This window comes from Macrotis lagotis, chromosome 3, assembly GCF_037893015.1.
Source record: "Macrotis lagotis isolate mMagLag1 chromosome 3, bilby.v1.9.chrom.fasta, whole genome shotgun sequence".
Lineage (NCBI taxonomy): Eukaryota > Metazoa > Chordata > Mammalia > Peramelemorphia > Peramelidae > Macrotis > Macrotis lagotis.
In genome coordinates, this window is record NC_133660.1 from 230760715 (window position 1) to 230783354 (window position 22640).

The window sequence follows — 22640 nt, forward strand, 5'->3', positions numbered from 1 at the left end:
GAGGGGTTATTATGTTTACTCTTAAATAAGAATGTCCTAGTGTGTAAATAAATTAAAGAAAAAAATTTAAAAAGCAGTAACTCTTTAGTAAAACATGCAATAAAATAGTGAAGAAAAAAAGACTTTTTGACCAAAAGGTAAAAGAGGCACAATAATTCATTGAAGAAAAGAACTCTTTAAACAAAACAGAATTGGTGACTTTTGAGGAATAGGAGGGAGAAAGAAAGAGAAAGAAAGAAAGGCAGAGGGAGAATGAGAGAGAGGGGAGGGAAGGGGAAAGTGGAAGGATATGGGATGGAGGGGAAGGGGAGGAAAGGAGCAGATGAAACAGAAGAAAATGGAATGGAGGGAAATACACAATAATCATAACTATGAATATGAATGGAATGAGCTCACCAATAAAATGGAAGCAGATAGCAGATGAATTAGTAACCAGAATCTAATAATATGGCAGGTTGAGTTTTCCAAAGACACACTTGAAACAGAAAGAGAAACACAGAGTTAATAGGAAGAACTCTGGCAGAATCTAATATGTTTCAGTTGAAGCAGACTGGGATAGCAGTCATTGTCTCTGACAAAATAAAAGCAAAAAAAGAGAGATATAGTAATATTTAAAATATTACAGCAAGCTTCTGATAAATACCTCCTTTCTCAAGTATATACTGAGTACAAAACTAGTCAAATTTATAAAAATGAAAGTCATTCCCCAATTAATAGACAAAGGACATAAATAGAAAATTTCAAGAAAAGGAAATCAAAGCTATTCATAATTACTATTGATTAGAGAAAGGGAAATTAATACAACTCTGAGCTTTCCCTCTAATCTAACAGAAATGACAAACACTGAAAGAGGTGAGGAAAAATAGGTACACTATTATGGACTGTTGGTAGAATACTGAACTCTGAAAAATAATTTAGAATATGCTAAAAGGGCTATAAAATTGCATATCCTTTAATGCAGAAATAGCACTACTAGGTCTCTAACCCAAAGATATTTTTTTAAAAAAAGAAAACAAACCTATATGTACAAAAATATTTATAACAGTTTTTTTAGTGTCAAAGAATTTGAAATTGAGAGAATACTCAAGTTGCTGTTGAACAAGTTGCAGCATATGATTGTGATGGAAAACTATTGTGCTATATGAAATCATGAGTGGGGTAGTTCCAAGAAAGCATGGCAAGAGCTATATGAACTGATGCAAAGTAACAGCAATGATGTAAAAGTGAAAGACTTGACAATTCAGATCAATGCAGTAACAAAAAGTTGATTCCAAAGGACTGGTAATGAATAAATGCTATCCAACTCTAGAGAGAAAATTGATGAAATCTGAGTACAAACTGAAGTGTATTTCTCACTTTCCTTATTTTTTGTTGCTTTTTCTGAAACACAAATGATATTGAAATATGTCTTGCATGATTTCACATGTATAATTGATATCATACTGCTTGGGGGTGGGTAAGGGAGTGGGAGGGAGGGAGAGAGAGCATTTGGAACTCAAAATTTAAAAAAGAAAGCATGTTCAAAATAAATAATATATTTTGATAAGAAATTGAGTTCCCAATCTCTCCTTTTCTCCAAAGCCTAAGCCCTCCTCTAGAAAGCAATCAATTTTATATTCATTATACATATGAAGTCATATAAAACATATTTCCATATTAGCCCTGTTACAAAAGAAATCACAAAAAATAAAGTTGAAAAGTATGTGTCAATTTGCATTCAGAATTTATCAGTTTTTTCTCTGGGGGTAAATAACATTTTTCATTATGAGTCCTTTGGAATTGTCTTGAATTATTACATTGATCAGAATTGTCAAGTCTTTCACAGTTGACAATCATTACATCATTACATCATTGTTGCTGATGTGCACAATAATCTGATGTTTCTCACTTCACTTTGCATCAGTTCAAATGGGTTTTGCCATGTTTTCCTGAAACTACTTCATTCATCATTTTCCCCTTTTTTTTTGGTTTTTGCAAGACAGTGGGGTTAAGTGACTTGCCAAAGTTCACCCAACTCGTAAGAATTAAGTGCCTGAGGTCAAATTTGAACTCAAGGCCTCCTGACTCCAGGGTAGGTGATCTATCCGCTGTGCCACCTAGCTGCCCCTTCTTCTTCATTTCTTATAACATGCTAGTACTCCATCACAATCATATGCTATAATGTGTTCATTCATTCCCAAATTCAGGAGTACCCCCTCAATTTCTAGTTCTTTGCCACTACAAAAAAGAAGCTGCTATAAATATTTTTGTACAAATAAATCTTTTCCCCTTTTCTTTGAACTCTTTATCATACAAACATTGTAGTGATATTTCTTAATCAAAGAGTAGGTTTACTTTTGTGGCCCTTTGGGAATATTTCCAAAGTGTTTTTTTCAGAATTTTTGAACTAATTCATAACTCCACCAACAATGCATTACTGTCCCAGAAATTAAACTCTTGAACTGGATCTGTTGCTAATCTTTCTATACTATATATACCACTATTCTCTATGATAACCAGGTTCCTGGAGATATATTTGTGTAATATAAGTGTACACAAACATATTGTTTACGTGTGTCCACATTTATGTGTCCCTATATATGTATGTATATTTATATGTATATAGATATAGATATATATCTTATATATGAATAATAGCTAACTTCAAATGCATTCCTATCAGCCTTTCTACAGACTAAATGAACATGAGCCCATCACTTAGATTCTAAACTGAGGTTTAGAAACCTAAATTCCATACTCCAACCCCATCATCTTAATTAGCTGTTCATTTCCCAAACCCATCTTTGTCTTCTAGAAGTAATGTCCCTTTGGTTTTGAGTTCATTGCTCAAAATTCCATAATCCCTAGAGCTGCCTTCTAGGTTCCTTGTAGCAGTGTCTTCTGAGCCAATGTGAATCACCAAAGCTCAGTAGTTATTATTAGTTTACCAGATTTTGGGGGGGTGCTGTCACAATTTGGGTACATGTCCTGATAAAAGAGAAGACCTCTGTCTTACCACTATCGAGTTAGAAAATAAGGCTTTCATGATTCTTCAGGAGAGTCTCACTAATTAACCACTTTTTCTTCTGAGCTTTCTTTACTGGATGATCTCCCAGCAGACAGTCCCTCTAAATACACATGATTCCTCTTTGAAGCTAATTTTCCTATAGAATATCTAACTCTATTTCTTGAACAAAAAAAGATTCATAACTGTTTCTTAACTCCCAAGTGGTGAGAGATCATTTTCCTTTCCTTATGGCTTTGTGAGATATCCTTCAGCTTCCAATCTCTGGACACAGATCAGGATTCCTATCACCTATTTCTCAATTGTCCTTCCTTTTCCACCCCCAACCTTTAAAAAATTAAATAAATTACTTAATTCCTGCTAATAACCCCAAATCAGATCATCATTCCTGGATCTCCTTTATCATTTCTTTCAGAAGGAGGATCTTTAGCCTTTTAGAAAGTAGCCACTTGGCTTTGGTAGAATTATTTTAATGTATGTGTGTGTGTTTGGTCATTTTTTTCAATCATGTCCAACTCTTTATGACCTCATTTGGGGTTTTCTTGGCAGAGATACTGGAGTGACTTGCCATTACCTTCTCCAGTTCATTTTACAGATGAGGAAACTGAAGCAAACAGGGTTAAATGATTTGTCCAGGGTCACACAAATGTTAAGTATCTGAGGCCAAATTTGAAGTCAGAAACTTGAGTCTTTCTGACACTACTCCTGGTACTCTTATTTCATTGTGTCATCCTCCTGCAAAATTCTTACTGCTATTCAGATTTGCTAGAAATAAGATTCTAGCTCCTTTTTCATTTTCTGTTGGTCCTTCTCCTGAAAAACTGCATCCAAAGGATGTTCTTTATATCTGTGAGACCCTTACTTAGCATCAAATATCAAAATACCCCAATCCTGCCTGTGATAATCCAATACAATTAGCCTTTTGAAACCTCACTTCCATTTTCTAAGAACATTAAAATACTGATTGGGGAAAAAAGTTAATCAGTAAAAAAAACAGGTTTTCTGAAATATTTCTTAAAGCAATTCTGTATGAGACTGAGAAGTGCTGGTTGGTACATGATTTATAAGCAGACCACAAGTGAGTTTCTGAGAGAAGGGCAAGAAAGGAAAGATGGTATTTAAGGGTATGACAGATGGTTTACCTCTTATGGGCTTCATTTTCTTCCTTGTTTTGTATTCATTCATCTTTGATTCAGGGGAAGAAAGGTAAGGTGGAATTTCCCTATCTTGTGAAAGTTTCCAAGTTTGGAGGTATATCAACTGCCCAAGGCAGGTAAGAAGACAAAGACAAGGAGGGAAGGGCCAGAAAGGCAACTTCAAAGTCACTAGAGTAAAGAGTTGACTAGTTCTTCTATGCCAACCCACCAGGCAATGGCAAGCAGCAACCTGCTGCTCAGATTTAACTTCCTGGGAGTCCTAGCGAAGGCTAAGCACCATTTACCATTCTCATTAATGTCAAAAGTTGTTTTTGCAAAGTGTTTTGTAGGGACATGAATAGGGGGTAGAGTGATGAAGGAGAAATGATTGGAGAGAAATTTTTTTTTATTTTCTTCTCAAAAATCTGTATCTGTATGTGTACTCAAGTGTGCAGAACATGAGAGTGCATTTCCACACAATATTAAGAGAACAGCACAGTATCAGGAGCAATCAGTGATTAGGTAGGATCAGAGTCAATGACTACCATTTGGGAGTAGTCCTGCAGAGCTGGAAAAAAATGAGATTTTAGTGAAGAAGAAATCTGTTTATTTCCAATCCTCCTTTTTTAATAGAGTTGGCTTAACTCTTTATTAGGAGTTCCTTTTTAGCTTCACTTTCTCATTGTCTATTCTCCTCAACATAGTACATAAAGATAAATTTAGGGATTCCCTCTCTCCTAAAATAGTGTCTTTCACCTTGAAAATATTTATTTTATTTTCAAATGGATTTCATTCAATGTTTTCATCCATCTACCCATCCATCCATTCATTTGAGAAATAGCTATTGAGCACTTGAGTACAAGGCTTCTTTGTATTCACAACTATTAATCCAAATTTATAGTAGAATGCACTAAGCACTATCTAGATAAATACCGAGGTCATCCTATTTCTCCAATGGAATGTTTTAACTATGGGACTTTGATGTGAATCCAACAGGAAGCAGACAAGAGGTGCTGGCCAATAATAGAGCATAATAATGAACCTTTATATTAGGAGAATACTTTCAACACACATATACTAATCTCTTTTTATGTCCTAAATCAATGTTTAGGAACAACATATTTCTGAATTAAGAATAAAAAATGTCATAGGATTAGAAGCAGAGCTCTAAAGCTATGAAAGCTAGTCTATAGCAGGATTTATTAAGGGGATAAGGGTGGGTGGGTGGGGGACAGAATTTGTTTAAAGAAATGGATGAGACTAAAGGAAAAGATCAAACAAAGGAGACCTTTACATTCCTTATAAAATCCAAGTCACAATCACAAGCAGAAAAATGATGATGGGCAAAGAGGATATAGTATTAGGATGGGTATGAGACAGAATAGGTTGGGGGGAGCTGCTAAGATGACTAAGATGCCAAGTCTTACTAATTTAGAGGAAGAGGGCAGTATGGGCTGTTCTGAATTATCAGTTTTTTAAAATTGCATTTCATGACTTTCAGAGCACAGACTCAATATACTATATTAACATAGCCTTTCCAAGAGTTGGTTTTGGCAGACTTGCTTTCAAGAAGAGATAGAACTCCATTGTAATTAGCAGTAGGAACCTTAGGCAGAGGATTTATATGCTCAAGTCCAAACCCTTTGTCCTCTTAAGAGAGATGATAAGTCCCTCCTATGATCTTATTTTACACTTCATTTACTTTATAAATTTTTCCTCAGTCCAGTCCAAGCTGAATGATCCCATCTTCCCAATGAGTAACTACAAATGATAGAAGTTTTACTTGATTTACAAAGATAGATTTTCCAGTCCAAAGAATTAAAAAATGTTCTATATTGGCTAGAGAGACAAGAAAAAAGAGGAAAGATTATGAGCAAATAGGGAAAAACCTTTCTTGTTTCCAGAGGTCTTTTTTCATTCATGACCCCAAATAGAATTCTTTGCCATGATGGGCTCATTCCTTTAGAAGGTCAAGGTTCCTTTCCAATGGGGCCATAAATAATGATAGCTATATCTCTGCTGCAGTGGGATGCAGAAAAATGTTAACAAAGTCTCCATTTGTGCCAGACTGCACTGTCAGACTCTGGGCTTCTATAACAGTATCTTTTAAAGTAAATGCATCTTCCTTAAAAATGAAGGGGAGACTAAGAACAAAAGAGGCAAAGTAAGGCAATGTGGGTAGGGTGGTTGGAGAGGAAAGGGAATTGCCTTTTTAAAAGCAAACTTATCTTCCATATTTACTATTGGACTGTTAATAAAATCTATTATCAATTTATCAATATTCAATCCAGCTTAGAGGAGATTCTTGCAATAGAGAAATAAAACAGGTGCATTCTATTTCTGATCTTTTTATATCATAGTTCACTGAATTTGGAGTCAAAATTTGTATTTGAATCTAGGCCCTCTATATAACCTTGGGCAAATCTCTTGGGGTATCGGTTTGCTTTTTTATGAAATAAAAATATCAAATCAGATGCTCGCCAAGATTCATTCTAATTCAACATTTGATGATCCTAATAAATATCTAATGAATATAATGTGACTTTGGGGGTGAAGCATATAGGAAGCAATAACCACCTTCAGTTCCTAGAATTCTCCTGTGTAAAATGAGGGGGTTGGATTAGGTGACCTTTGGGGATCCTTCTAACTCTAAATATCTGAACCCATGAAGATGTCAGTGACTAGAATGTCACTTTGTAGAGTCAAAGAAGGCCCTAAGAAGAAAACTTTGCATATAATGTTTCCTGAAGCCAGAGGTATTAGTTTTCACATACAGGCAATCATTTTGGCCTTGCAGAGAAAATGTGGAAAAGATATTTTCACTCAGCATGTAAAATCATAGGAAGGGGTTCCCAGATCCCATCAATCTTTTTATTTTATTTTTTGAAGTTAGGGATCTGGTTGCCAAATGCTCTGCCTTTTGACTTGCTGAATTCCCTATCTTGATTAAGGATTCTTTATCACTTAAGTATTTCTTGACTAACTATTCATCTATTCATCCATTCAATTATTCAATGGATATTTCCTCAGCACTGATTATAGGCATGGTTCTCTGGGGAGACAAAGAAGCCTAAAAATATTTCCTACCTTGTAGGAACTATTTTGAAAGATAAGGCATGGACACAAAGAATTATAATATAAATGAGGTCTGAGATATGTGACACGTGAATGGTATAGGTACCGTATTGTAGGAAAGCAGAAGTAGATAGGTAAACTCACTTAACTCACTTCAAGATAAGTGATTGGGGCAGGTTTCAGGGTTAGATGAGATTTGAACTAGGAATGTCACAGTTTAGCCAATCAGCTTCTAGATTTGAGAGAGTGCAATGTCATTCAGAGACCTGAAAGATGACAAGAATTTTAATAATAGCAGACAGAAAGGGATATCGAGGTATTCACACTGCATCCACCAAGCAGTCACCTTCCAGGGATCAGAATTCTTGAATATAAATTTCCCATTAAGCATTTTTGAGCCCAAGATAAAAATCAAGGCAGCTCACCTGTCCCTGAAAGAAGTCCCTGGGGGTCAGTATGAACATTGATTGGTCAGAAACTAAGAGATACAGTCAAACCCTAATAACATGCCTTCATACTAATTCCAAAATAATATTTATCTAGTAATTTCAAGATCTCTAATTCAATAAAAGAAATGGTTAGAAAAGGAAGATAGACACTCCAGGAGATAGAGTAAAGATAGTGTAGTAAAGGCAAACATTTGCTGAGCTATCCCCCAAACCATTCCAAATACCTTGAAATAAGGATTCTAACCAAATTTTAGAGTGGCAGAGTCCACAAAAAGACTAAGTGAAACATATCTCCAATCCAAGACAACTTGGAAGATCCTGGGGAAAAGTCTGTTGTATTGGGGTTAGAAAAGGCCCTTAACACAGCCTTGCCTGCACCAGAGCCACTGGCTGGCTCCAGTCAACCAGGAACAACCCATGGGGTACCTGGGTCCCTAGGAGTGCCTGGGTTCTTGACAATGGTAGCAGTTTCTAGACTTCTGAGCCCATAGATTTCCAAGGATAACTTGGAAGGTCAGTGGGAAAACTCTGCCACACCAAAATAAGAGCTGAGTCCAGTTTAGTGCAAATCTCATTCCAACCCCACGAGACCAGGAACAGGCCTGCAGAGTCACCCAACTTCTGGAACACTCACCCCACTGACATTAAGGGGGTCAGGGAAGATTGCAGAGATCTCTTTGCTATCCCTAAGACAGTACTCTGTTGCTTCACCCATACTCAGATTCAGGTTGCAGTCTGGGCCTCAGTCTCAGGAAAAAGAGCAGAAGCACAACAGAGCTTACTACTTCAGGAGGGCAGGGCCCCTCCTCAAGGTTCCAGGACAGAGGGGAGGACTCGTGGTCATCCATAGAATAGAGCATAGTCCAGGAGAGCAATCATAGCCTCTCATAAAACCTTGAAGGAACTGAGGTCCCTGGGGAGTGTCCCTGAAAACAGCTGCAAAATCCCTCAAAAGTTTGGGACAGTATGTCTTCCACCCTGGAAGCAGAATGCCCCCCTCCCCAACAAAGAGTTAAAATCAAGCCACAGGCTAGGGAAATGAGTAAATAACAGAAGAAAATAAAACCCAGCATAGACAATTATTCTGATCCTAAGGAGGGTCAAAATATATATTCAGAACATAACAAAGCTAAAACCTCTGAATCCAGTCTCCAAGAAAATATGAATTGTGCTCAGGCTATGTGAGAACTCAAAATCAAGTAAGAGAGGAAGAGGACAAATGAGACTGATATGGGAAAATCATGAAAAACAAATCAGTAGCTTGGTGAAGGTGATACAAAAAATACTGAAGAAAATAACATCTTAAAAACCAGTTTGAGTCAACTGTAAAAAGCAGTTTGCCAACGAGGAGAAGAGGAGAAGAATTCTTTAAAATTCTTTAAATTCTTTAAAAATTCTTTAAAAAGCAGAATTGGCCAGATGAAAAAGGAGATAAAAATGCTCTTAGAAGAAAATAATTCCTTAAAATATAGAAAGGAGCTAAGGGAAGCTGATGACTTTGTGAGAAATTGAGAAACAATCAAACAAAGACAAAAGAATGAAATACCAGAAGAAAATGTGAAATTTCTCATTGGAAAAAACAACTGACCTGAAAAACAGATCCAGGTGAGATAAATTAAAAATTATTGAACTACCTAAAAGTCATGATCAAAAGAAGAGTCTAGACTTCATTTTTCAAGAAATTCTCCAGAAAACTGCCCTAATATCCTAGAAGCAGAGTAGCAATTGAAAGAATCCACTTATCACCTCCTGAGACTCCCAGGAATATTATGACAAATTTTAGAATTCCCAAGTCAAGGAGAAAATATTACAAGCAGCCAGAAAAAAACGATTCAAATATCATGGAGCCATAGTCAGGATAACAAAAAATTTAATAGCTTCTACATTAATGGCTCATAGAACTTGGCATATGATATTCTGAAAGGCAAAAGAGCTTGGATTACAACTGAGAATCAACTATTTAGCAACAGTGAACATAACATACTCTTCCAGGGGAAAGGATGGACTTTCAATGAGATAGGGAACTTTGAAACTTTCCTGATGAAATGACCAGAGCTGAACTGAAAGTTTGATCTTCAAGTACAGGAAACAGGTGAAGCATAAAGAGGGTGGATAGGAAGGACTAACTATGAGGGATTTAATGGTGTTAAACTTGTATTCCTGCATGGGAAGATGATACTGACAATTCATATGAACTCATTTATTAGGGCAGTTAGAAGGGAGCATATGTAGAAAAGGCACAGTTTGAAGGTATAATATATTAAAAAGATGGAATTATGTGGGGAGAAAGGAATGTACTGGGAGAAAGGGAAAGGAGAGGTAGAAATGGGATAAATTATTTCACATAAAAGAGGCAGGGAAAAAAATTTGCAGTAGAGTGGAAGAGGGGAAAGGTGAGGGGGAGCAAATGAGCCTTCATTCTCACTGGAAATGGCTCAAAGAGGAAATAACATACACACTCATTAAGTATAGAAATATTTCTTACCACAGAGGAAAATAGGAGAGGGAAATGGATGGGAAAAGGGGGACATGGGGAGGGGAGGAGGGTGTAAGTGATAGAAGAGAGAGAGAGATGATCCTGGAAGAGGGTAGTCAGATGCAACACACTTTTGGGGAGAAACAGGGTAAAAGGAGAGAGAAAATAGAATAAATGTGATGGGGGTTAGATGGAAGGAAATACACTTAGTAATAGCAATTGTGGAGAAAAATTTTGAAGCGATTTCTCCGATGGACCTATGATAAAGAATGCTATCCATCCCAAAGACAGAGCTGATGGTGTCTGAATACAGACTGAAGCATATTTTTTCCTCACCTTATTTTTCTTGAAGTTTCTCTTTCTTTGTGGGGGTTGTGTTTACTTTTACAACATGACTATTGTAGTAATGTTTTTCATGGTTACACATTTTTTAACCTATACCAAATAACTTACTTTATCAATGTGAGGAGTGGGGTGAGAGAAAGGGAACTTAAAGTTTTGGCAGTAAATGTTGAAACTTGACTTTTGCATGAAGTTGGGGCAGGGGGAAATTTTGAAAAAAAATGAAAATGATAAAAAGGAACAGGCACTCCAATCATCATCCCCCTCCCAAATCTATTGATCTCTGACTGATAAGGCATAAACATGAATAAATCTGTAAATGACCTAACAACATTGCCTTCCCAACTTTGAAGTTTAATATAGAGATCATATAGAGGAGAACATCCAGGAAGACATAAATACAAAGATACACAGGAATGACTAAGAGCTAAGTACAACTGCAGATAATATTAGGTCCATGGAAAGTAATATAGATTAGTAGAGAAAACTTTAGAATCTATGGCAAGAGATTCTGATTTCTCTATTACTTAGTTACTGTGCATCTCTGGGCAAGTTGCTTAATTTTACTGTGCTTCATTTGATTCATCTTTAAGATGGAGATAATAATAATAATGTGGTATATAGGTAATGATTTGTAGTGAGGAAGACTTTTTTGTAAAGTGAAAATGTTTTATAATTGTGAGTTGCTGTGAAGTTATGATGATATGATGATAACAATTGATAATGATGGGATCATAATGGAAGAGACTGGAGATATGCTGGAGTCAAAGTATAGAGGTCCTTGAATATTGAGACCCAATAATAATAAATACATGCTTTTAATCAAAATTCAGATAATCCAAGTGAAATAAAATTCAGTTGACTCAGATTCCACATCATAATGTGCTCTCCATTTTGTACTTCTGTGTATCCTCTCTTGCTTCAGATGGTCAGTTTAGAAATGGGGAAGCCATTGTAGCTTAGCGAAAAGAGTCCTGAATAGGGAGTCAAGAAATTTATTTTGAACTCAATTCTGCCATTTGCCAGTTATTGACCTTAAGTAAATCACTAGCATTTTCTGACCTCACTTTCTCCATATGAACAAAAGAAGAAGTTATAATAGATGGGCTCCATGATCTTTTCCAGATATGAAGCTCATTATTTTAAGTTGAAAAGAAACTAAAGTTCCATCTGGGACATAGGACAGGCATTCTTAACCTGGGATCTGTGAATTGTTTTTAATTATTTTTCTTACCATATTTCACTTTAGTTATTTTCCTTTGTAATCTTATGTATTTCATTTTATTTTATTTTATGTTACTTCTGAGAAAAGATCCACAGTCTTCACCAGACTGCCAGAGGGACCCATGACACTCAAAAAGGTTAAGAGTCACTTATCTTAGAAGACTTAAACTCTCATCCTTATATGCTGAAGAGCCATTTTGTACTTAAAATTCAAAGATTGACAAAAGTCAGTTATGTTGGTGATGTGAAGGTTGACTTTAGTCATAAAGGTCATTTTTTCCCTTGGAATTTCCAAAGTCTCCTCCTCATCCAATTTCTTTAATAACATCGAAATGGCACTAGTATTGAATGTTTCCTTCAGTTAAATGACCTTTTCAGTGCTCTAGAGGTTTCAATGGGTAGGGTCAGATTGAGCCAAAGTCGTTTTCTATTCTAATTCAGCTGGAATAACAATAAAGGAAACACTGAGATAGCAGGAACAAGTCAATTTACATGTTATGTGCTGATATTATCTAAGAGGAATTGAGAGATAAAGCATAGTGTTGGGAAAAGGAGTAAGGGGAGAAGTGAGAAAGACAGCAAAAGGAAAGAGGGAAAGAGGAGAAGAACATGAAAGAACCAGAGATACAATTTGAGATAAAGACAGAATGAGATATGTGTGTGTGTGTGTGTGTGTGTGTATTATATATGTAAATATGTATTTATATAATTTAGAGAGAGAGGTGGTTTTTCCTGTTCAAGCATAAGTTAGACTCTAGCCTCTGATATTCCTTCCAAATCATATTCTGGGATTCATTTTTCACATTTTTCTTAATTTTGGTTTCTTTGTGTTCAGATAAAGACTGTTGCAAAACTTACAGAGCACTGAGTAGGCTGTGTGATCCTCAGAGAAAATTATTTCATTAGGATAAGTATATCAGCAGGAAAATATTTAACATTTCTGAACTAATTCAGTAAAAGAATTTGGACCAATATGTTCCCAATCTCATTGGGTATTAGTGTTGAGAAAGCTTTCAACTCTGCTTTTCAATACAGTCAAAGTCAAAGAGAGAGACTGAAAATTTGGTGTATATAGCCATGCCAAAGAATCAGTCAACTTCTTTTTCTGAGATTGACCTTAATTGAATGGCATTTAGAATTTTGCTGAGACACCTCTGGCATTGATCCAGTTATATAGGACAGAATAAAAAATAATGTGATACACTTTCCAGATCAGGGACAGTAGAAATACTTAATCAGAAGACCCAGTGTTGTAACATATTTGCCTCACTGCAATTTTTAAATTTGGTTTGTACTACTGTAATCTTATGTCCTCTTGCTATGCAAATGTTATTTTATTTATTTTTGTTTTTTGGGGGTTTTTTGGGGTTTTTTTTGGCAAGGCAAATGGGGTTAAGTGGCTTGCCCAAAGCCACACAGCTAGGTAATTATTAAGTGCCTGAGACCGGATTTGAAACCAGTTACTCCTGACTCCAAGGCCGGTGCTTTATCCACTGCGCCACCTAGCCATCCCCACATGTTATTTTAAAATGAGGTTATGCGCTCTCCAATGTGACTTTTTGGTTTGGCTACTTTATTGAGCAATAAATAAATCAATATATTTGAATTTTGGTGTGATTTGGTTAGTTTTATGATCAATCACATCTTGGTTAATAGGGTCAGAAATTTAAAAAAAAAAGATGAGCACTAAAAGAAGCTTAGACTAAGTGATAGTCAGGTGTGAGTAGGAAGGAATGATTCCAGTTAGTTCAGTTAAACATCTAAGTCCAAGTTCTAAGCATTGGACACATAAAGATGAAAAACATAATTCCTACCTTCAGGCATCCTACAGTCTAGTGGGGGTGGGGCATTTATACATGAAACTATACTACAAGTTAGAATGCATTAGGAGCATAATAGAGGACCAGCTTAAAGAGGCAAGAGATAAAGGTAGGAAGGTAAAAAGAGGCAAGATGGTAAAAAATGACAGAACTTGAAATTGTTTGGATATATGGGGGAGGCAGGGAGAAATAGAAAAGAGCCAAAGAGTAAGCCCAGATTTCAAGTCTGAATGGCTGGGGGCATGATAATACTACTAGGAGAAAAAAATAGAATTAGATGAGAGGTGACCTTGTGATAGGGTAGAACTAGGAGAAGAGAGGCTTTGTTTTATTTATTTATTTAAAATGTGAGTAAGTCTTGGAGATGCTGGTAGCTTCAGATGCAAGATTGGAGAAGACTAAGGATGGAGATAAAAATGTGGGAGGCATATGAAAAGAAGTAACAACAAAAGAATAGATGAGATTACCAAGAGCAAGAAGGAGGTTTCAAAAGTCCAAAAACTTGGATAGAAAAAAATTCCAGTTTTATTTTCACTAACTTTTTAATTGAAAATTAGCATTTATTCATTTATTTAAGAGAATCTAAAAAAGGATCCATGGGCTTCATCAGACTGTCAAAGGGAGCCACAAAACAAAAAAAAGTTAAAATCCCCTGAAAGAGGGAGAAGAGTATAGGACTTGCCTAGGACAGAACTTTAAGGATATATATATATATATATATTTATATGTATTATGTATATGCATATTTAAGGTAATGAATTAGATGAAGCCACTTCAAAGGGGCAGGGAAGGAAGAGAATTAAAGAGAAAAACATGAAAAAATACGAGACCTTTATAGAAAAGGGAGAAGAGGGATTTAAGAAAGCAAAAGTTATCTACAGCATCAGATGCTTCCCTGGTTGCAAAGAAAATGAAGGGAGAAGAAAAAAATAAACATTTTAGATTTAATAATAAGGAAGTCATTGATGACCTTAGAGAGAACTGATGGGACAATATATCAAGAGATTTGTTGAGTCTAGGCAAGTAGTTTATTGCATTCAGGAGACCTCATAATGTTTGAAGGCAAAGAGATAGAAAGGTGGAGATTGAAGATGAATGTGAGAGAGAGAGAGATTGATTTTTGGAGAATATAGACACAGGAGGAGATGAAACTGAAGTTCCAGAAAGAAGGTCATTTTGACAAAGAAGAAAGTCACTTCCTTTCTCTGAGACTGGAGGCAAAGAGTAGAGGTTAAAGGAGAATATTCAATGAGCTCCCAAAGACTCTGGTCTCACTCTCAAATGATTCACAATACTGCTCTTTTTATTATTGTACTTCATATATGTTCCGGCAGGAAAAAAAGAGAGACTCTCATATTTTTCCCCTTCTTGACATGAGTAACTTCATTTTAGAACAAATATCCATTTTAGTGTTAATTGGGCAATCACATCTATCTCCTCTTTCTTCCAGGTCTTGTCTGAGGACAACCAAAAGACTTAGAGAATTCATTCTGTCTTGGAATCCCCTAGGGCAGTGACAGACTAGCAGATTTGAATGCTCTTCTTCCTCCCATGAAACACAATAAATTGTTCCCAAGGTTAATGGCTGACAAGTTATGAATACAGTATGACTATATATTTTCTGTGTATTATAAATGTCTGTGATAAAGAATTTCTATTCCAGAAGCCCTCTGTGTGCCATCTGATGTTTCCCTCTGGTTTGGCTAGTCATAAAGTATGAAATAAACTCTTTTCTTGACTAGTATTCCAAAGCATAATAAAGTGGGCTTTCTTTCCTCAATATATGGGTTTTGTCTTCTCCAAACTAATAGAGTTTATATTTAAATAGATTTTAAAATGAAAAAGAAGATAAGGAAATGGTACTTTAAATAAAACATGTTGACTTCATTTAAAAAAAAAACAGGAGAAATGAAAGTTCCACAAAAGAATAAATCAATGAAAAATATACATAACCAAACTAAGTTGTGTTGAAAAGTCTGTCTTCAAACATAAGGAATTTCAAATAACAACAGAGAACCAATGGTGCTAATGAGCAGTAAAATTGTCAAAGGCAGTAACTATTAAAGTCTTGGTATATAAAGTATTTTCTAAACCTTTAATGTGCTATATAAATGTAAGTTAGTATTATATTATTAAGTATCAATGATCATGAATGTAATTTAATTTATTATAGAATTAAGAAAGAATTACAGATTTGCCAAATCAATTCATATAATGTTAGAATATTCTGAATTCCCAAAGTTATGGAATTTTATAGTGTAGAATGGTAGTGAGAACTCTTAAAACTAAGGAAAAAATAAACTGGAAAGTAAAACACATATCCGATATTATAAGACATTGAATATGCAAATACAGCTTACCAGTCATAATGGCTTCTATATCTGATTTCAAATTTGTTTCATTCTTCCATGACTGACTCCTAGCCTCCCACTTCCCTGGTCTCAAGGTTTGCAAGGAAAATGAGCTAAGAACACTCTCAAAATTCTCCTTAAGGTTTCACAAAACCTAATCAAATGCAACATATGCATTGAGGTTTCAACTCTTAAAGTATCTTTTAACTAATTCAATTTCAATCACTTTTCAGCTGAATACAGTATATCCAAAGAAAACTCTGAAAGCTAGGGAGATTCATATTCATCCAGTGGGGTCATGTATAGAAATTGTCCAAATTTTCCTAATGTGGTTAGAAGTTGTTTGAGAACTGAGAGGGAAATTTTTTTATTTTTTTTTAAATTATTTTTTGCAAGATAGTGGGGTTAAGTGACTTGCCCAAGGTCATACAGCTAGGTAATCATTAAGTGCCTGAGGTAGGATTTGAACTCAGGCCCTCTGACTTCAGGGTTGGTGCTTTATCCACTGTGCCACCTAGCTGCCCCTTAGAGGGAAATCTTAATGTGAATTTGCTTTAAGGAGTAAAGCTCTCTCTTCTGGGCCTACAGATGAAAGTATTTTCAGGAATTTTTAAAAATACAGATGAATTTTTATATAACCTTTGGTCCTTTGTTCCCCGATACTACAGCAGCATTTCTCAACCTTTGAAAAAATTTTATTTATTGCTTAAATTATGGGAGATTACTTGAAAACTATCAATTTATATTCTCCATAATTAAAACTGTAATAAAGGAAAATAACATTCAAGCCAATGTTAACTTCATTAAAAAGATTTAAAAATTTTATAGTCAGTTTTATTATTTTTAAAAAAAGTGATCATTGAAGATGACAGCTTTGAAGATGATTATTTCTCAGTAAAAGAGTAAAAGTCAGATTTCAGATATTTTAGAAGTGAGAGAGAAATGAAGAAACAGTCATCCATAGATAATGACCCTAAGAAATTTCACAATGAAGAGGAGACATTCTTGAAGGGAGCAGGAAATCTGAGAGGCTGAAGTGAGGAAGGAAAGCATACTAGGCATGGAGAAAGGAGAAGGAGCAGGAATCATAGATACAAAAGACTAAGTTAGAAACTAGAATATTACATATGGTGTACCATACGTAGGCATTGACGAGAATGTAAGAATGCATAAAGGGGATAATATGAAATTTGTCTGGATAGAGAGGGAGGAGTCAGAGTAAGAATTTTCACCAGCAAACAAATAGTTTACCAGTCTACCCTGGGACAGACAATTTTTGCACCAATACTCTTCTACACCTATGATAATAATATTAGTAGTTCTTCATGTTTGAAGAGGATCCCACCAGTCAAGTTAACTGGGGCATGACTTGCACGTATTTATATAAATGAAAGGAATGTTGTGCAAAGATATCCTTCTCACTTGCCTTTTTCAGAACCACTTTATCATTCCATGGTCTGATATGAGAGGAAATAGGACTTCTGGTAATGGTCAGGTAGCTGCAGTTCACCTTTGGATATGGTTTCCTCTCCAGTATCAGCAAGGCACCTTGCTGCTCCAGCAACACCAGGCAGTACTAGTATGTGATTTCTTGATGATATCCAAGCCCATCTCTCAATGGACTAAGCATCAGTATGGGTTTTCCTCTCATATCAAAAAGGCACTGAATATCTCCACAATGCTGGCTTACAACAAAATGGTATATCCAAACCTGGTTCTAGGTGGGCTAATTGTCAGTTTGACCTTTCTCTTAGACATTCAATCATACTCCCCAGAACCAAATCAGTGGTTGACTTCCCCTCAAAATTGATTCTGTGTAAAATGAGGATGAACCTATATTAACTATCTGACTCTTAATCACTATTGTAGCTTGAAATGAAGGTCATTGAAAAAGGTCCTTGAAAGTCAGTATATGCAATTAATACTTTATTCAGTCATTGAGATGCCTCAAGAATTACTTGTACAGGTAGCAAAGCCCCTAGGAGGAATATTGAGACTACCATTCCCTCTGGAAACTATAGCTTGAGATAGGCTAAGAATGAAGAGCAGTGAAAGGCCTTCCCTCCCAATCACAGATGTTCAGTTTGGTCATTTACAAGAATAGGAGAATGAACTTGGCTCAGTTCATCTTTAGGGAGCTAGGCTAGGAAAAATGATATAAGGTTCTAAGCCACTTGTTCAAACTTACCATAGGCATGTCCAATCAAGGGATTCTCCTTCTTAGCATATTGTCCTTGTATTTTTCTGTTTTACCTCTTTCTAATAGGAAATGTATTATGGACAATCTTCCATATTTTAACTTCTTTGTCTCTTTGTTACAGGAAATTGCTATACTATATATATGCAAATTATGGCCCAATATGTCTTCCTCGATGCTTAATCAGCTGTCTGGGTTGGAACTTTATAATAATAATAATACAGCTGCTAGGATTCTAAGATATAAGGCACGAGAGAGTTGTCTTCTTTATAATGATATTTGTCAGGTATTTGCCTCCCCTCCCTTCCAAAAACCCCTCAGTTATCCTTTTGCATTTTATTTCCTAAGACAGACTTTTTTAAGAAGGCCTGAAAATCAATTCTCAAATCATGTCAAATTTCTAATAATTTAAACTGTTATTTAACACAGTGTAAATGAATATCTACTGTTTAGCCTTTACTGGCTTTTTAGCTCACTCTCAACAAAAATAGAAATGTTTGCAGAACAAATTCAGCAAGTTGAATTATTTTTTCAGACCTCTACTCTGTTTGCTAGGGATAAGAAGTCTTTAACTAGGTGAAATCACCAAATACCTTATTTTTATTAATCTTCCTAATACAGGGTCATAGAGGTTTTTACTTTAGCACTTAAATACCTCACTAGCACTTATCTACCAAGTTCAAATAGGTTAAGGTCGGAGTTGATAAAGTAGTTTCCATTTCTGTCTTTGCTCCCCTCTCTAACCAATCACAATCCCTCCTCCACTACCTCAAAAATCACAGCTATTTCTCATATTTGATAAAAAATTAGTTTTTGCAAATTTCAAATCCCTATAAAGAGTCCAAGTTTCTAAAAAAAGCCTCCTCCCTCCTCCACCTTAAGTATTTTACAATTTCTCATTTTTAATAGCATTTCAATATTGTCATAACTTACCTGCTGCCGAATTTCTTCTTCCATTTTGACTGGAGAACCCAATTCTGCGACCTGCTTAACTCCCTCACTAGCATAGCCTCCATATTCCCATAGTACATAGTTCTTGGAATGTGATCCACCAATAATGGCTGACCAATGGTTGGCTCGGCCTAAAAAAAAAAGTCGTGAGATATTGTTAGCATAATGTAATATGTATACATAAAACAACTCAAATTGTTTTAGGATAGAGAGGGATCATACTATACAAAATATATGTATTCTTTGTTGTTAAGGAATTCATAATGTGTGAAAACCTAAAACAGGTGAAAATGACAGGATAATTCATGACGTGAAAGACCCAGAACCAATCTTAAGAAAAATACAGTCAGAAAAAATGGGTCTTTGGTACTTCCTGTCTCCCTTTTGTGACCCTCTCTCCTCTCTGTCAAGCTCAAAGCAGTACAAAGGAAAAAAAACCCTCTAGATCAAAAGTTAGAAAATATGGGTTCAAATTCTGACTCTCCTGCTTGGCTCTGTAAGTGACCTTGGGTCAATCTAATCTGATCCTTAATCTCTTTATCTTTAAAATGATGTATTAGACTTGAGACCAGCTAGGTGGCACTACAGTGCATAGAATCCTGGGCCTGGACTAAGGAAGACTCATCTGGACTTCACCATGCCTCAGAAACTTAGTAGCTGTGTGATCCTGAGCAAAGCACCTAACACCGTTTGCCTCAGTTTTCTCATCTATAAAATGGGCTGGAGAAAGGAATGGCAACACTTACTAATTGGACAGGTCCCCCAACCCTGTTTGTCTCAGTTTCCTCATCTGCAAAATGAGCTGGAGAAGAAAGTGGCAACACTTAAAAGCTAGGCAAATCACCTAAATCTGTTTGCTTCAGTTTTCTTATCTGCAAAATGAGCTGGAGAAGGAAATGACAACACTTACTAGCTGGACAAATCACCTAACTTTGGAGGTGGAGAAGGAAATGGCAAAACACACTGGTATTTCTGCCAAGAAAACCCAAAATGGGATCATGGAGAGTTGGACAAAAGTGAAAAATCACTTAACAACAACAATGAACTTGATTCTGGACCCTGGGAATGCTCTCATGTTGCTTTCTGATTGCCCAGAGTAACTATAGAGCCAGACTGAAAGCCTGCCTTCCAAGATATTTCTCCCGACTTTAAAACTGACCCTTTTCCTTCATTCCTTTCTACCAAAAATGCTATTCCCTGCTGACAGCTGATCGTCACTGTTGTTAAGAAAGCTCTGATTAAATTTATTCTTCCTAAGGTAGCAATGATCCTCTCTCTTAAAGGAAACTTTAGTGGTGTTTGATATTTATGTTTTAGAAAAAGAAGATGCCAATCATAGACTCTTAGAAATCTTAAAATAGTCCAAGCCATCTCCTACATTAGATATATTAATTCTCCTATGACATCCCATGCAAGTGGTCATTCAGTTTTTCCTTGAAGACCACCAGTGATAAGAAATATATTACTTCCAGAGACACTCCATTTCACCTTTGAACAACTTTAATTATTAGACGATCTTTCCTTATAGTGATCAAAATTTGCCTCTGAGGCTTCTACTCTGTTTAATTCTAAATATTTTCTTCTTCAAGATGCCCATTAATTGGGGAACAGCTGGACAAATTGTGACAGATGAATGTGATGGAACACTATTGTTCTCTGAGACATCATGAGATACAGGACTTCAGAATAGTCTGGAAAGACTTGCATGAAGTGATGCTGAGTGAAGTGAGTCAAACCAGAACAGTATACACACTAACATCAACACTAGGTGATGATCACCTAGAAGTACAATAATCAACAACAATTCTAATTGAGTTGGAAAGTACCATCCATGTCCAGAGAAGGAGTTCAAATGCAGACCAAAGCTTATCGTCTCCAATTTATAAAAGTTGTATTATAGATTTTTTCTCCTTAATTTTTTTCCTATTTCAATTTGATTCTTTTTTTCACAACATGATTAATATGGATTTATGTTTAGCATGGTTAGACATGGATAGCTTATATCAGATTACTTTCTGTCAAGGGAAGAGGGGAGGGAAAGGAAGGAGAGAGAAAAAGGTAAAACTCAAAACCTTGCAAAAATGATTGTTGAAAACTATTGATGTATGTAGTTGAAAAAATAAATAAAGCATCTTTAAAAATTAATATTTTCTCCTTCAAGATAAAACCCTCCATTTTCTTTAACAAATCTTTAGGCAAATACTGGGACTAAATTACTGACTCTCCTACTGCCCAGATGCCGGGCCTGGATTGCTGATCTCTCCTTGTCCCCTATCCCTGCCCCAATTTTTATTGAACTGCAGCATTAATTATGACCTGGGCCAGGCATTGTGATAACTCCTGGGAAGAAAAAAAGAAAAATAGAGCTTCTTCTGTTCTCAAGGAACTTAGAATTCTGACCCCCAATAACTCAAACATCTACCTAGACCTCTGATATCTTTTTCTCCCTTGCTACAATAAAAGAAATTTACTTTCAAATAGTATTTTTACAGATATGTATGTCTGTAAATAAAACTCTTTAGACTATGTATGGGAATGAAAAGTTAAACCCAATGACTATTAGCATAATAGACCTCTGAATATTATTAATACATTTGCAAAAATAAAACAGACAACCCAAAATAAATCTTAAATTTTTGCTATTTATTTTCTTTAAGAATATTTTCCTTCAGGGGCGACTAGGTAGCACAGTAGATAAAGCACTGGCCCTGGAGTCAGGAGTACCTGGGTTCAAATCCCCTCTCAGACACTTAATAATTACCTAGCTGTGTGGCTTTGGGCAAGCCACTTAACCCCATTTGCCTTGCAAAAACCTAAAAAAAAAAAAAAGAATATTTTCCTTCTCATGAGCAGCCAAATTCTAAAAAAAAAAACAAAAAAAAAAACCCAGGAAAGACTTACATGAATTGATACCGAGTGAAATCAGCAGAACCAGGAGAATATTATACACATTAATAGCAACATTGTAAGACGATCAACTCTCAGTAATTCAGTGATCAAGGATAATCTTGAGAGATTTATTTTGCAAAATGCCATCCACATCAAGAGGAAAAAACCATGGAGTCTGAATGCAGAGCAAAGCATACTGTGCTCATTTTTTAAAACTTCTTTTGTTTTTTCCTGCCTTTTTCATGGTTTTTTTCCCCTATAGTTTTAATTCCTCTTTCACAACATAACTAAAATGAAAATGCTAAACATGATTATACATGTTCAACCTAGCTGTTATAGGGATGGAAGAGAGGATAGTAGAAAAATGTGGAACTTAAAAGTTTGCAAAACAATGAATTTTGAAAACTATTTTTGCATGTAAATGGAAATAAAATTAAAAAATTGTCTTCTGTTCCTCTTAATTTTTATAGGTAAGAAGTGGCTAATATAAACTTTTAAAAAATTTAATGAAAAATTTTAAAGCTCATGAATATAATGGTTAGATAGAATGTCTTCAAAGAAGGAAGTGTTGGTTTTGTCTTTTGTTGGCATTGAGTGATTGTCCCCTCACTGTTCAGAGGCTTGAAAGACAAGTGTCAAACATAGATGACTATTGGTAGGGGATTATGACCAACCCTTTAACTGACATTTGCTTGAGAACTTCCCTAGTTTTACCTTTGGATCAGC

At 35.6% G+C, this 22640-nt stretch overlaps 1 protein-coding gene across 5 annotated transcripts in view; it reads right to left on the minus strand.

Annotated features, from left to right (window-relative positions):
- Positions 1 to 22640, minus strand: part of SPON1 (spondin 1) — a 784537-nt gene that overhangs the window by 353958 nt on the left and 407939 nt on the right. For all 5 annotated transcript variants that reach the window (XM_074230135.1, XM_074230138.1, XM_074230137.1 and 2 more), the window contains one exon: positions 19008 to 19156. In XM_074230135.1, the coding sequence (XP_074086236.1) occupies positions 19008 to 19156 (149 nt within the window). The remainder of the gene's footprint in view (positions 1 to 19007; positions 19157 to 22640) is intronic.